This window comes from Ambystoma mexicanum, chromosome 4p (assembly GCF_040938575.1).
Source record: "Ambystoma mexicanum isolate Mex_15411 chromosome 4p, UKY_AmexF1_1, whole genome shotgun sequence".
NCBI classification, from domain to species: domain Eukaryota; kingdom Metazoa; phylum Chordata; class Amphibia; order Caudata; family Ambystomatidae; genus Ambystoma; species Ambystoma mexicanum.
Window position 1 is genome coordinate 1073953054 of NC_090927.1, and position 13446 is coordinate 1073966499.

A 13446-nucleotide genomic window follows, 5' to 3' on the forward strand; every position below is an offset into this window, starting at 1 on the left:
CTCTTCCTGCCACCAGACTACAACAACAGAAATGGGACTTGGCTCCCATACAACAATAACAAACAATGGTAATCAAACGAGGACACAACATCTCCCCCCTACTTAAACAGAGAGCTGGACTTCAGTTAATTTCTTCTATCCACCTGGTGGGCTTGCGTATGTTTCTTTTTGACAGGCTTCGTCTTGCTCTGACAGTCAGGTTGAGGGAGGTGCTACTATCGCTGTCATCAGCGTCGCGGTCTTCCTCTTGGTATTCGCAGTCAACGTCCGAGGACTCTGTCACGGGTGAGTTTCCTGGTTCCAGATTTCCTTCAAAGATTTTGAAGAATGAGGAATTTCCCGTGATGGTTCCGTGCTGATTAGCTGCTGTGGTTGGCCGTTTGGGTCTGTCGAACAAGTACCTGATCAACCACTTCAATCTGGCAGGGCTTTGCATGTCTCCTGTGGTCCGAGTATTTCTTAATTTTCTCTTTGCTCGCCTTGTCCTTGGTCCTGGTATCCTTGATGAGGGATCTGGGCGGACGGACGTGCGGGTTGTGTGGAGTCTCGTTCATATGACACGGCCAAACATTAGGGCAGAAGGGCATTCTCCTGTGGCACTTTGTGGGGTGTTGTGGTATTCCCTGAGTAGCGTGCAGATGGCTTGCATGAATGACCCATTTGTGATGGGGCAGACTTGGAGTGTTCGTTTGAGGCTGCTCATACATTTCTCAGCCATTCCGTTGGCTTGTGGCCACAGCGGTGTGATTTTTCTGTGTTGGAATCCCAGATGTTCTGCAAACATTGCAAAGTCATAACCGCTGAACGTTGGTCCATTGTCCGATTTGACTGTTGAGGGGATTCCGTAGTCAGCAAATGTCTTGTCCAGGGCGGGTATTACTGTCTGTGCATTGGTGGAGTGGATGAGGTGGACTTTAGGGAATCGTGACATTTCATCTATAATGACCAATGCATATTTTCCGTTTGCCAGGGGTCCAAACATGTCAATTGCCACTTCGTCCCATACTTACAGTGGCATTTCAGATGGTTTTAGTGGGGCTGGGAATGTTCTCGGAGCTACCGCTTGGCATGCAATGCATTTGTCCAACAGTTTTTCTACTTTCTCATCCATCCTTGGGAACCAGACTTTTGTCCTGGGTTGTCTTTTTGTGGACACCACTCCGCGGTGTCCAGTGTGGGCTATGTCCAGTATTTGGTCCTGTAGTTTGGAAAGGATGAAGAGCCTGTTTTCTGTGAGGAATAATCCTTCTGGAGACGTGGACCAGGTGTGTTGTACCAGTTTGAACGTATGCAGTCGCGTTTCGTCTTGCTCAGATAGACTCGACTTGTTATGATCCCTTGCGTGCCACCGGCCAGATTTTATGCACTCTTGTACTGTTTGAAGAAGTATGTCTTCTTTCGTGGCTTCCACTAGTTGTGCGGTGGAGATGGATTTTGGGAGTGTGTTGTCAATGAGGTAATTGATGTACCGATGTGCTTTTAGCGACTGGCGTTCTTCTTGTGCCGGCAGCGGATATCTGGACAGAAAATCTGCGGGGTTGCTGTCCTTGCCTGGGCGATGAATGATGGTGAATGAATATTCCTGTAGCCTCAGCCCCCATCAGGCTATTTGAGGTGGCATTTTGGCGGTGGGCTTTCTGTAAATTGTGGTGAGTGCCTAGTGGTCTGTGACCACGGTAAATGGGCGGCCATATAAGAAGAGATGGTAATGCTCACACGCCCAAACTGCTGGCATACTTTCCTTTTCGGGTTGGGAGTATGCACACTCTGTAGCTGATAGACTTCGGCTCGCATATGCCGCCATGTGTTTGGGTGTGTTTGGCGGTGCTCCTGGTCTGGATTGAGCCAGGATGGCTCCAAGCCCTACAGGGCTGGCGTCTACCGTGAGTTCTGTGTCATATGTGGGATCGTAGGAAGCCATGCATGAAACTGATGCGATGCGGCGTTTGATTTCTTGAAACGCTTCTTCGCATTCTATTGTCCACTGGTAGTCTTGGTCTTTTCCAGTGAGGAGTCTTAATGGTGTGCTCACCGATGCAAAATCTTGGATGTATCAGGTGCAGTAGCTGGCCATCCCCAGGAAAGAGCGTACTGCTGATTTGGAGGTGGGAGTGGGCGCGTCCACCAGAGCCTTTACTTTCCCAGGGTCTGGTTGCATGCCTTTGTTTGAAAATATGTGTCCAAAGAATTTTAATGTGGTTTTACTGATTTCGCACTTCTCGGAGTTGAGGGTGAGGTGTGCGTTTTTGAGCGCCATGCAGACTCGTCTCAGGGTGTCGTCGTGACTTTCTTGGGAAGTGCCAAATATAAGGATATCATCGCTATAATTTAAACAGTTAGGAATGTGTTTGATTATTTGACGAATCTCGTTCTGGAAGATTTCGGCTGCAAAGGATACCCCAAAGCTCAGTCTCTTATATCTAAACAGACCCAAATGTGTAGAAAATGTGGTAATGTATCGTGATAACGGGTGAAGTTCAAGCTGATGGTAGCCTTTATTCAGGTCAAGTTTTGAGAATATGGTTGCTCCATGTAGTAAATGCATCATATCAGTCAAGCGTGGGGCTAGATGCCTTTCTCTTTCAATGGCCACGTTTGGGGCACGCATGTCAACGCTTATGCGTATGCTTGACTTGCTGTCTCTTTTGGGTACTGGCACAATTGGGGAGACCCATGGTGTTGGCCCTGATGCAGGCTCTATGATGTCCTGCTGTAGCAGTGAATGTATTTCGTCCTCAACATGTCGCTGTATGTTAAGCGGGATGCCCCGGTAGTGTTGAGCCATCGCCAGTATTTTCGGATTGATGTGTAGTTTGATTTGTCGGTCCTTTAGACGGCCCAGACCTTTGAAGAGGGATTGAAACATTTTTTGGATCATGTCTTTTGAGCTGGAGGTGTAGGCGGACATGATCTGGTACATAATGCTGATTAATCCCATTTGTATGGCTGTACGAAAGCTTAGTATGCCTTCCCCTGGGACTTCTCCCTTAATGACATAGATTATTACCTTTTGACGCTGCTCTTTGTATCGACACGTGGCAGTGAACATGCCCTTACAGTCAAGTGGCTTGTTGGAGCCATAAGGGTATATTAATGTGTCGGCTTGTTGCAGCTCTTTCTTCACTTCGAGTGACTTCTATACTACGTCACTTATGACATTGACAGTGGCCCCTGTGTCAATTAGAAACTCTAAATTGTGTCCATTCAATTGGAGCAGCAGTGTGGGGCTATATTCAGTGCTTAATTTGTAAAGAAATAAGTGCCAGTGCCCAGAAAATATTGGCCCCATAATGCCCGGCGCGGCGCCGCTCGCAGTGCAGACGCGCGGTGCCGCCCACAGTGCGCGCGCGGCCTGCGCCAGTTCAGTGCTAGACCTAGATCGGCCCACCACCAGCCCATCACACTGCTGCTGCTCCATGTCACATGTTTGGTGCTGGAGCAACTGCTGGCACAGGCTAGTAGTGGGATGGATACGGAAGGAGCACACATATCTATCTTTGTTTATTTTGCACCTTATTTTATTACATGTTTTAAATCACTGAAAGTACTGTGGGATTAACTAGATTTTTCAGGTTGGCATTAACTTGCATTCTGGGAGTTATAGTTTAACATTAAAACCACAACGATATTCTTTTGGTTTAAGATTTTGTAAGGAATTACATGCTGTCATGTGGCTTTAATTATAAATGTGGTTTTTTTGTAAGTAAACCTCTACAAGACATTATAACTGTAGACCTTGAAATCCAACTATTTTAGCCCAGGTTTGTGATCCTGGTCAGACCCCATCCCCCCTCGACATCCCCTGCTGTAACCTAGGATATGGCCACTGGCCTCTACATGTCTATTCTATGTAGGTTTCCTATTCATATTGAAGTGGAGGTTATGTTCGGGAGAGCCCTCTTATCTTCTGCCTCAGCACCCGTAGTGCCGCCTTGCACATAACAAGCAGGACAGGCTCCATGCACACTTCACCTCCTGACAATAAAGGTCCCGCTGTTACGCAGAAGTTAAAGGTGGAAGTTATACAGAAAATAAAGCATCTGGGCATTTGTTTGGCAGCTCCATAAGCAACCCAATGAAATCTATGCCTCCTAATTACCTACAATTATTTTAGCTGCCACAAGTGTTCCAGTGTTTTCCCCCTGCTGACTAGTCACTTGTGTAACATCTTCTTTCCATATGGGCCCATTGATTTACATGTTAGCATTGTCACAGAGAGCCAGGTCAGCTTCACCCCATGGGTAAAAATCATTGGCAACGCCAACAGTTTGGGCTTTTGTGTAGGCATGGGAAAGGCACTTGCCAGCCACTGCCGTAGTGATATTACCTGCCTATAGATGGTAGCAGGTGAAAAATGGTGTAAATACCTGGGCTGGGCATCTAATAGTAGTATCTGGCAAATGCCTAATACTTATACAAAAGCCAAAACTGTTAGCTTTGCCATTACTTCTTTCTAACAGAACTTCAGTGAAGGATATGTATAGTGCTTATAAATCAAGTGCCTGAAGGCAAACCTGGTTAACAAGTTTTTATTACACCAGTAGCACACCTACAGTGCCAATTAAGTCATTAACTCTAAGAACTGGCAGGCACTTCAAGTGCAAAGTTTGATAGTGAGGCTCCATTAAAGCAAGCTCAAAGAGTTCCAATGAGGTGATGTTTATCATATCATGTGTGCATCAAGTGCTGGGCATGAGAAAAAGCAAAAGAAAAGAAAAAGCAAACCTAATATTCAATGTATTAACCATTATAGCATTCTAGTTTTCAGAGAAACATCCTTATTGAAGCCAGGACATATTTAATTGTTGCCTAAAGCTATTTCCAAAGTAACGTCCTGTTTGTAGGGCTGGATGAAGTTAGCCGACAGAAATCAAGGGAATTATACACATAGTGTAGCCTGTCACTGTCACCCAAGCTCTAAATTGCTAGTGCCGCGATGGTTGTGTATATAGTTAAAAACAAACGGCAGATTGACCATAAAATATGGAGATTGTTGCATGTCACCCCTGTAGGGGAACATGGTATCTTCCAGTGTGTGTTGTGGTCACATGGCTCCCCATGTGACCACGTTAATAAAAGGGACGAGCTGCTTCCGGCTCGTCAGTCAAGACTAGAACTGGCTCCAGCGTCGTTCCTGTGAGCACCATGCTGGTGCTGCGCTGGGCCCAAGGACGGGGCCCAGCTCGAGGGCGGTGCCCCTGTTGGGCAATGCCATCCCTGTGTGTCTCCCCTGCCATGTGAGCTTGGCCAGGGTGGCGACCCTGGCCTGGGTGCCCCAGAGCCGGGGCCGCGGTGTGCTGGGTGCCCCCCGGCCACGTGTGGTGCTCCGGTGATCCGGAGCGGTTGGGGTGACCGCCTACCCATGAGTTTGTGGCGTGATCGCTGCACCTGTGCGTCCCGTCGGGTGCCCCCGACATGACTATGGGGGCTGCCCGGTGGTCCGGAGCATCCCCCACAACAATGGCTACAGGGAACGGGCCCCGTGTGCCCTGTAGACATCGTGGTGTGGCGGGCCCATCTACATCTGGGCCCGCACTGAAGAAATATCGTGGCGGGCCCAACACCAACTCGGCCCGCGAGAGGAAGGAAACATTGTGGGCAAGCTGCCTGCCCGTCCCCTGAGGGAGACGGAAGAGATCCACAGCATCGGCCGCGTGGGTGGCTGTGCCCCTCCCCCACCTTGGACGTGGACTCTGCCGCTGCAGGGGAGGGGAGAGGCGGATGGGCGGCGTCGGCCGCAAGAGGAGGGGAGTTCCCCCCCAACATCACCAGCAAGAGCGGGGATGCTGGGTTTTTCCTTTTCCCCTGGGTGAGAGGGTCCGCGGCGTCGGCCGCGGCGAGGAGGGGCTGCTCCTCCCTCACCCGCGACCCACAGAGGGGAGGAGCGGCTAACATCGTTGAAGGAGAATTGATGCAGGCCCAATTCCAACTGGACCCGCAAAAGGTGCTTCCCCTGTGTAAGGGGAGATCTGCGGCGTTGGCTGCGACAAGATACCCGGCGGCCCTCCCTAGCCATGGCGACGTCAGGTTTCCCTCCCCCACCAACTGGGAGACGAAGTGGCCCTGCCGCAACATGGAGAAGGTGGGTCGTCACCCGTGAGGGAAGAACCGCGCGCCGGTGCTCTCTGGGTTTTCCCCTCTTTCCCCTGGTGGGGATTGAAGTGCTCTGGAGCGGCGCCGACGGCAGGGACTGTGGCCTCACTTCTCCCTGTGAGGAGAACAAGGAAGGGACGCGGTGGCCGCGCATGGGAGAAATGAAACCCGCCCCACCACATCGCAGGGATCGGCCGCGTGGGACGCTGCTGCCCTCACCCCGGGTGGGAGGCAGTGATGATCGCTTCAGCATTGGGAAAAAAAAATGATGCAGGCCCAAACACAACGGGGCCTGCTAAAGGAACAAAGGAGGCGGGCCCAGCACCAGCTGGGCTCGCAAGGACAATGGAATGCTCGCTCCGAGGAGCGGGCAGAGGAGATGCCCAGCGGCCCCTCCCCCAACCGTGAAATGGAGGTGAGCTGCCTGCCCCCCCCAACAGAAGGCGGGCCCAAATCCAGCTGGGCCCGCAAGGCAGAAGCGGAGGGTAGCAAAGCCCGTGGCAGGAAAAAACAAATTTAAAAAATAAAAACATTTCTTCAGTAGTCCCACTAGTTGGAAGCATGGCCTCACACCAGGCAGCAGCAGTGAGATTTTCCAGTGCTTCTGCCAGCCACGGACCTCCGCATGGACTTTGTGCAGCGTGCCCAGGCCTCGGGCAAGGCTGCCAATGAAGCAGGCAATCGCCTCGGGGCAGCGCCTGGAGGGAGGGCAGAATGCCCTGTCGTCCCGCAGCAACAAGGAAGAGGGCCAGGTCAACAGCACTCCACCAATGTCATCTTGGCAGCAGCCTTCGGTGCAAGGAGAAGGGGATGGGTTCGCAACACATTGGTGGTGGTTGAGGCGGCCTGCGGTACAGGCATCTTGCCACCGGCATGTTTTTCCACCGTCGGCCCCCAGGAAAGGTGTGTAAGGAGGGTCCTGCTGCCAGTGGACCATCACAGGCGCTACAGACTATGGACTTGGCCGATGTGGCCCCTGGTCCCCCCCCCCCAGGTGCGGCTTTGCCGGTTGGTGACTAATTGTGACTGTCCCAAAGGAATACTGGCGAGGGGAGAAAGTGGCTTCCTGCAACTCTGAGGGTGCAGAGGATGGACATTGTCACCAACATCCCCCGTGAAGACTCCAGGCCTGCAGAGACAGACTGGTGTAAAATGGTTCGGTGGGTGGGAAGTGTAGTACGGTGCACATTTGAACACGCGGCATGCCTCACAAGGTGCCAGTAGTTTTAGTATTGTGTGATCATAGAACCACTTACCCAGGTAAATAAAGGGTGTGACATTTAGCAGAGTGGTTCAAATAATAGTAGTTGTGGTTATGTTGGGATTGTTGGAGGTTTTTGTTTTGTCGTTATGGAAAAGGAGGAGTGTTGCATGTCACCCCTGGCTGTAGGGGGACCTGGTATCTTCCAGTGTGTTGTGGTCACATGGCTCCCCATGTGACCACGTTAATAAAAGGGACGAGCTGCTTCCTGCTCATCAGTTAAGACTAGAACTGGCTCCAGCGTCGTTCCTGTGAGCACCATGCTGGTGCTGTGCTGCATGCGCTGGGCCCAAGGATGGGGCCCAGCTCGAGGACGGTGCCCCTGCCGGGCAACGCCATCCCTGTGTGTCTCCTCTGCCATGTGAGCCTGGCCAGGGTGGCGACCCCGGCGTGGGTGCCCCCAGAGCCGGGGCTGCGGTGTGCCGGGTGCCCCTCGGCCACTTGTGGTGCTCTGCTGATCGGGAGCAGGTGGGGTGACCCCCCACCCATGAGTCTGCGGCGTGATCGCCGCACCTGTGTGTCCCTGTCGGGTGCCCCCCGACATGAGTATGGGGACTGCCCGGTGGTCTAGAGCAGCCCCCACAACAGAGACAATCTCTAAACACCCTCCAGAGGTCTTACTCAGTGTAACCCGAGCGGCGGCATATCTCAGAATAGCAATCTGCTGGATAAACGTGTTTGTGTTCATAAGTTGAAAAAGGTCAAACATGCAGCCCGCTTAAGCATTCAATCAAGCCTACACGAAACGGCAATCTGCTGGATGAACGAGTTCAAGTTCACAGATTGATAAAGATTAAACATGCAACCCACTTAACCATTAAATCAAGCCTCATGATAAATCGAGCGCTGCTCAATAAATCAAAGGCTCTGCTTACCTCGCGGCTCGAGGACATGGAAACTCCATTAGCAGTGGGCAGATGGCTCTGGTCTGTGGAAGAAATGAAAGGCTGCTGGGCCCCTCTCCTTCATTCAGCAGGGGCGGGGAGGCGGGGGATCTCCTCGGCTACTTCTGTGCTGTATGTGATTTTCGTAGCAAAAGCAGCCCTGCCCCCCAAAGCATGTACACAAGCTCTGTCAGCTCACAAGAGTCCACCCACCTCCACCCACAACAATTTGTTATCGGAGAGAGCCGGCTGCCTCCTGGCTGGCGGGTAGCTGGGCCTCAGCGAGCGATTGCATTCATCAAAGAAAGTTAACCCTTTCGTGTTGACTTTCTTTGATGAATGCCTTCATCCCCTGAGCAGAATGAGTTCTGGTGCCGAAATAACTCTGCCGGTGTTGGCCACTGCCAACCACTGGCACAAATTAAGCACTGGCTGTATTCCTCTGCTGTATTGTTGCCAATGGCATATACATATTCTCATTATTGATCTCCACTGGATGATGACAATCGAGCAGTCCTTCTTTCTTGCAGTGACTCGTCTAGGTATCTAATTCTTTGTCTTGGTTTCCGGTGCTGTGAATCATGTCGGCTTCTGTGGTGACTAGAAGTTTCTCTCTTTTCTTCCCGCCACCGCGTTGAGGAGGTGTGCGTTGAGGAGGTGTGCTCACGAGATGGGCTGGGTGAGCGCCAATTGACTCGTGTGTCTTCGTGGACTTTCCCTACTTGAGTTTCAGCCATCTTGTCTCCAGGACACTCTACTAGCATCATTGCTCGGGAAGAATTTTATGTTTTTGCAGACGGACTGAAAATGATTCTCTTCCCCCACACTTGTCGCAGTGGTGTCCTATTGTGGGGCATGGTCCTACGTGAGGAAATCTGAAACCACATCTGTAGCATTTATGTTGTTCCAACGTGTCGCTGGGAGTGCGAATGGGGCACACGGTTGCAGCATTGGCATTCTGCGTGATTGTGATGTTTCCCAGTGATTCAGTCTGTAATGCTAATGCTGAGTCGGCTCTTGCTATTTGAAGAATTTCCTCTAAGGTTCTACTTTTTTGCAATAACTTCTTGCGAAAATCAGGGGACCCACACCCTGCACTGGCCTGGGATTTGAGGGCCTCATCAGTGGAGAAGCTATCAAAGTCACAATATTTAGCTCTTTTTCTTAATTGCATTACAAAATTATCCATGTTTTCATTTTTGTCTTGTGTAGTTGTGTGAAAAAGTCTCTCATAATCAACATTCCGCAGGGGTGCAAAGTATGTGTTTAAAGAGTCAATTATGCCTTGGAATGAGTCTGTGTTGGTGTTGGTGTTGGTCATTTCAAATACAATGTCACGTACTGTGGGTCCTAGTGAATCTAGCAGAATTCCTCGTAGCCATCGCTCTTCTCTCACCCCAGAGGCACCAAAGTAGATCTGAAGCTCCTTCAGCCATCTGGCCCATCTGGGAGCTAGGCTGCTTGTGTCCGTCATATCGAAATGTGGCACTGCTTGTAGCTGAATTGATTCTGAATTACCTTCTTCTCTGTCACTGGTAGGCCTTGGGGTGGAGCTCGCCTGGGGGCTTTGAAGCCCGCTATCGGTGCTGCTTTCTGACATGGTGGTTGATGACAGTTCGATGATTTTCTGCTTGATTACTGTGGTGCTGCTTGTTGTTGACACGTGTAGGAGTGTCATGGTGATGCGCGCCAACGTGTTTCTTTTAACTATTGTTGTCGAGCGTTCTTCTATTTCTCAGGCCACACACACAAAATGTTACTGTTATTTATGTCCCCTTTGACCGTGGTAGTGCTGCAAGCCTGTGGCGGGGCGAGCACGTTGCTCGGCAGTAAATGTTCGCGTGTGAAAAGTTTATGTGGCAAATGCCACTTTCATGCGTGGCGGTGCTGGTGCTGCAAACCTGTAGCGTGGCAAGCACGTGTGAATTAACCTCTGGGGTGGCTCCGCGTGCGAAATAACTGCGTCTTATGATGAGCGGGTGGTGGGTTCTGGAGGCGGTCTTCACGCTTCTCGTGTTTGTGGAAAAGCGTCAGCCCCCGTTCAATGTATCCTCGTCGCCATTGTTGAGATCCGACTAAGCTCGGATCGATGCAGGAATCAATGAAAACATAGAAATGAGTTGGCTAAATGATACGCAGGAGACTGGACCGTGGCATCTAATCTCTTTAATGATCGGCGCCAAACTGTCACCCGAGGCGGTAACCACGCCTCTTCCTGCCACCAGAATACAACAACAGAAATGGGACTTGGCTCCCATACAACAATAACAAACAATGATAATCAAAAGAGGACACAACAAAATGTATGCCTTTGCGTGACACACCTTGCTTTTTCAAATTATATTTTGTTCTAACCTTTTGGAAAATTCTTTACAATACTTCCTTTGTCCTTCCTCTGTTTTGCTCCTCACCGTTTGTCACCTTCTCCCCACTGTCGGTCCTCCTTCCTGATCACTTGTACCCTCTCTTCCATTGATGCACATTCTGCCACATTCAACTGACTTGCCCCTCACCTCTGACGGTGTTGGTCCAGCCAGAGATTTCAGCCAGTCCAGGAAGTTGGAAGCAGGTTTCTTACTCCAACTTCTATTGATCGGAACATGCAGTTGGACTGGAATTAAAACTGCCACCTGCCATCAAGAGTGCTTGTCAGAGAGCACAAAAGAAGTTGCCTCTGCCATTCAGCTAATTCATTGAAATAACATGATAATTAATTGAGTGATTGAAAAGAGCACTTCAGTCGGGCCTGAATTGTGCTTACTTTCTGAAACAAAATGCAACTTCTTCACAGTTTTTGCTTCGTAGGCTAATCTCAAAGAAACATTTACTGGTTTCCTCTTCTGGCATTTCAAAGGAAGTTTAGTGCTGCAGTGTCAGAGGTTGCACTGATCATTCCCATTACAGATTTTGCACTTTGCTCTTAGTTGCCAAATGGTCACATGTTATGGGTGATGCCTTGTGCATGTTCTGGATTTACACATCACATGCTGGAACCGAAGATCTCCTTTCCCCCATTGAATTGTACCATAGCGATATAGATACACAGCAGGTAACAGATTAGGAGATTATTAAAGTGTATTAAAAGCCGTAAATCCGCTATAAGAGAAGTAGACAATAAGGGTTCAGTTTTTAGGTAGGTTGACCTTGAAAAGTTCAAACAAAGATTGGATATTTTACATTGAGATCAAAGAGCAGCTTGGCATATCTGAGCTCCTTCAATACCCTCTGCGTAGTATGCCCCACGTTCTGGGTTCAGGAGGGGATAGACTTTCTATATATTACTTTCTATTCAAAATGCTGTGATATCTCATTATCTGTCCTCCCCTCCCTCCGTTTCCTGGACTGTTCCAATTCCTCTTCTGGTGTGGAATTTCTTATAGCATAGCAAGGATGAACGAGATGAGAACAAAGGAGTCCCATGAAAAATAAAACCTCCTTGTCCCCCATTTTTGCCTGGTGGGACTGATGCTTCTTTCCTCTTTCCCCATGTAGAAGCAGAGAGAAGCAGCAGTGGCAGCCCCCTATAGCCCTCTCTGCTTCCCACCATCACAGATCTGCCATGCTGAACAGAACTACTCTGCCATTTCTCCAGATTATACAAGAGGACAAGTGAGCAAAAGATGATGCCAACACATGTAGAGGATAGGTGTGGTCCAGGTTATGTGGGCTCCTCCCTTTGACTTTAGAAAACACTGCTCGGAGGAGAAAGCATTCTTGATGGATTTGGCATTGTCATTGTATATTTATAGAGCACCTATACACAAGGGAGGTGCTTCAAAGCGGGAGGGGAATAGGGGAATAGCAAGTCATTCTTAGGCCTTGAAATTTCCAAATGATCTTGCAGAAATGACTAGCAAACTTGACCTGACGGCCTTACTACAAGTGCAGGTGTAAGACAAAAAGGGAGGAGTGAAGGGGGAGGAGAAGGAGAACATACAGTCTTTAAGCTACCGTACACGGCCAATGTCGTTTCAAATAGAACAAGTGAATGACAGATAGTAAGGCGATAAGGCGGGGGCGAGAAGGCCATACAGAAACAAAAAAACGACTGTACTAAGCCTGGTGGACCAGGCCCAGTACAGTCTAGGTAACGTAAGTGCCAAACATGGAATGAAAGGGAGAGGGGGAAGGGAACAAGTGTGTCCAGTCCAAGGACCTGGGTTAAGTGCCATTCCAGTGGTGGGGAAAAATTCTGGGCCACTGCTCACTGCTTACTCATGGCAAATTCACCAGGCTTACTCATGGCAAAGTGACCAGCCTGTATAAATTAATAGATGTCATTAATTCATACACTTAACACTAAGTAATAAAATGCTGTAACCTTTCTATATTCTTAGTACACTGAGGACTGCAATGAAAGAGTTGTTGGTGCTGCACCAGTTGGCGGTTGGATATTGGATAATTTTCCAAAGTTAGCAGATCATTGGATTGCCATTATAAATAAGGGGATTGTTCCTGATACAGTAATCTGTCTAATGGACACACAAGATAATGGTAAGTACAAATTCACCATTTTTAAGTAAAACTGTGATATGTTCTTACCTTTGTCATGCTCCCTTTATAATTGTCATTGAGCATTGTATATACATTGACTTATCAATATCAATGTAGCCTACCTATTGGCATCCCAGCTGATCGAAGTCCTTGGGATGCACTCACATTAATTGGAATGTATGTTACACTTTAGAATCAGTTAAAAAACTCTGCTTCACTAATTTAGCCAATGTTGCCCATCACCTACTGACATTCTAGCTGTGGCAGTAGAAGTATAAAGTTATTAAATTGTGCACATGCTAACTTAGGCTCTATCTATATGTCATTCGTATCTCTTGTTCTGGGTATTTTTAAATTAAGAATCAATAAAGCATTATTTTGACACATTAATACACAATCTATGTAAGACTTCAATTATGAAAGGTATACATGGAAGGAGAACAGCACTAGATATCAGATCCGCTTTCTCTGCCTTTATTCTGTGGTTACCATAACCATTGGCATGGCCCTAGAAACCTGCCCATGTTTACAATGAAATATAATTGTAAAAATCCAAATGCAAAAAACGTGTTTAACTTCCCAACAGGGCTTATAATTAGGGGACACATTCTTATCTCTTGTAGAGTTCAGGAATGACAATTGATAATATGGAATTGTTGATCTACATAGCCAGGTGATTACACAACGACTCCAGAACTAGTGTTTAAGCAAGTT

At 48.8% G+C, this 13446-nt stretch overlaps 1 protein-coding gene across 3 annotated transcripts in view; it reads left to right on the top strand.

The window, feature by feature from the left end:
- Positions 1-13446, top strand: part of AK9 (adenylate kinase 9) — a 1784103-nt gene that overhangs the window by 661995 nt on the left and 1108662 nt on the right. For all 3 annotated transcript variants that reach the window (XM_069606660.1, XM_069606662.1, XM_069606661.1), the window contains one exon: positions 12576-12732. In XM_069606660.1, coding sequence (XP_069462761.1) covers positions 12576-12732 — 157 coding nt within the window. The remainder of the gene's footprint in view (positions 1-12575; positions 12733-13446) is intronic.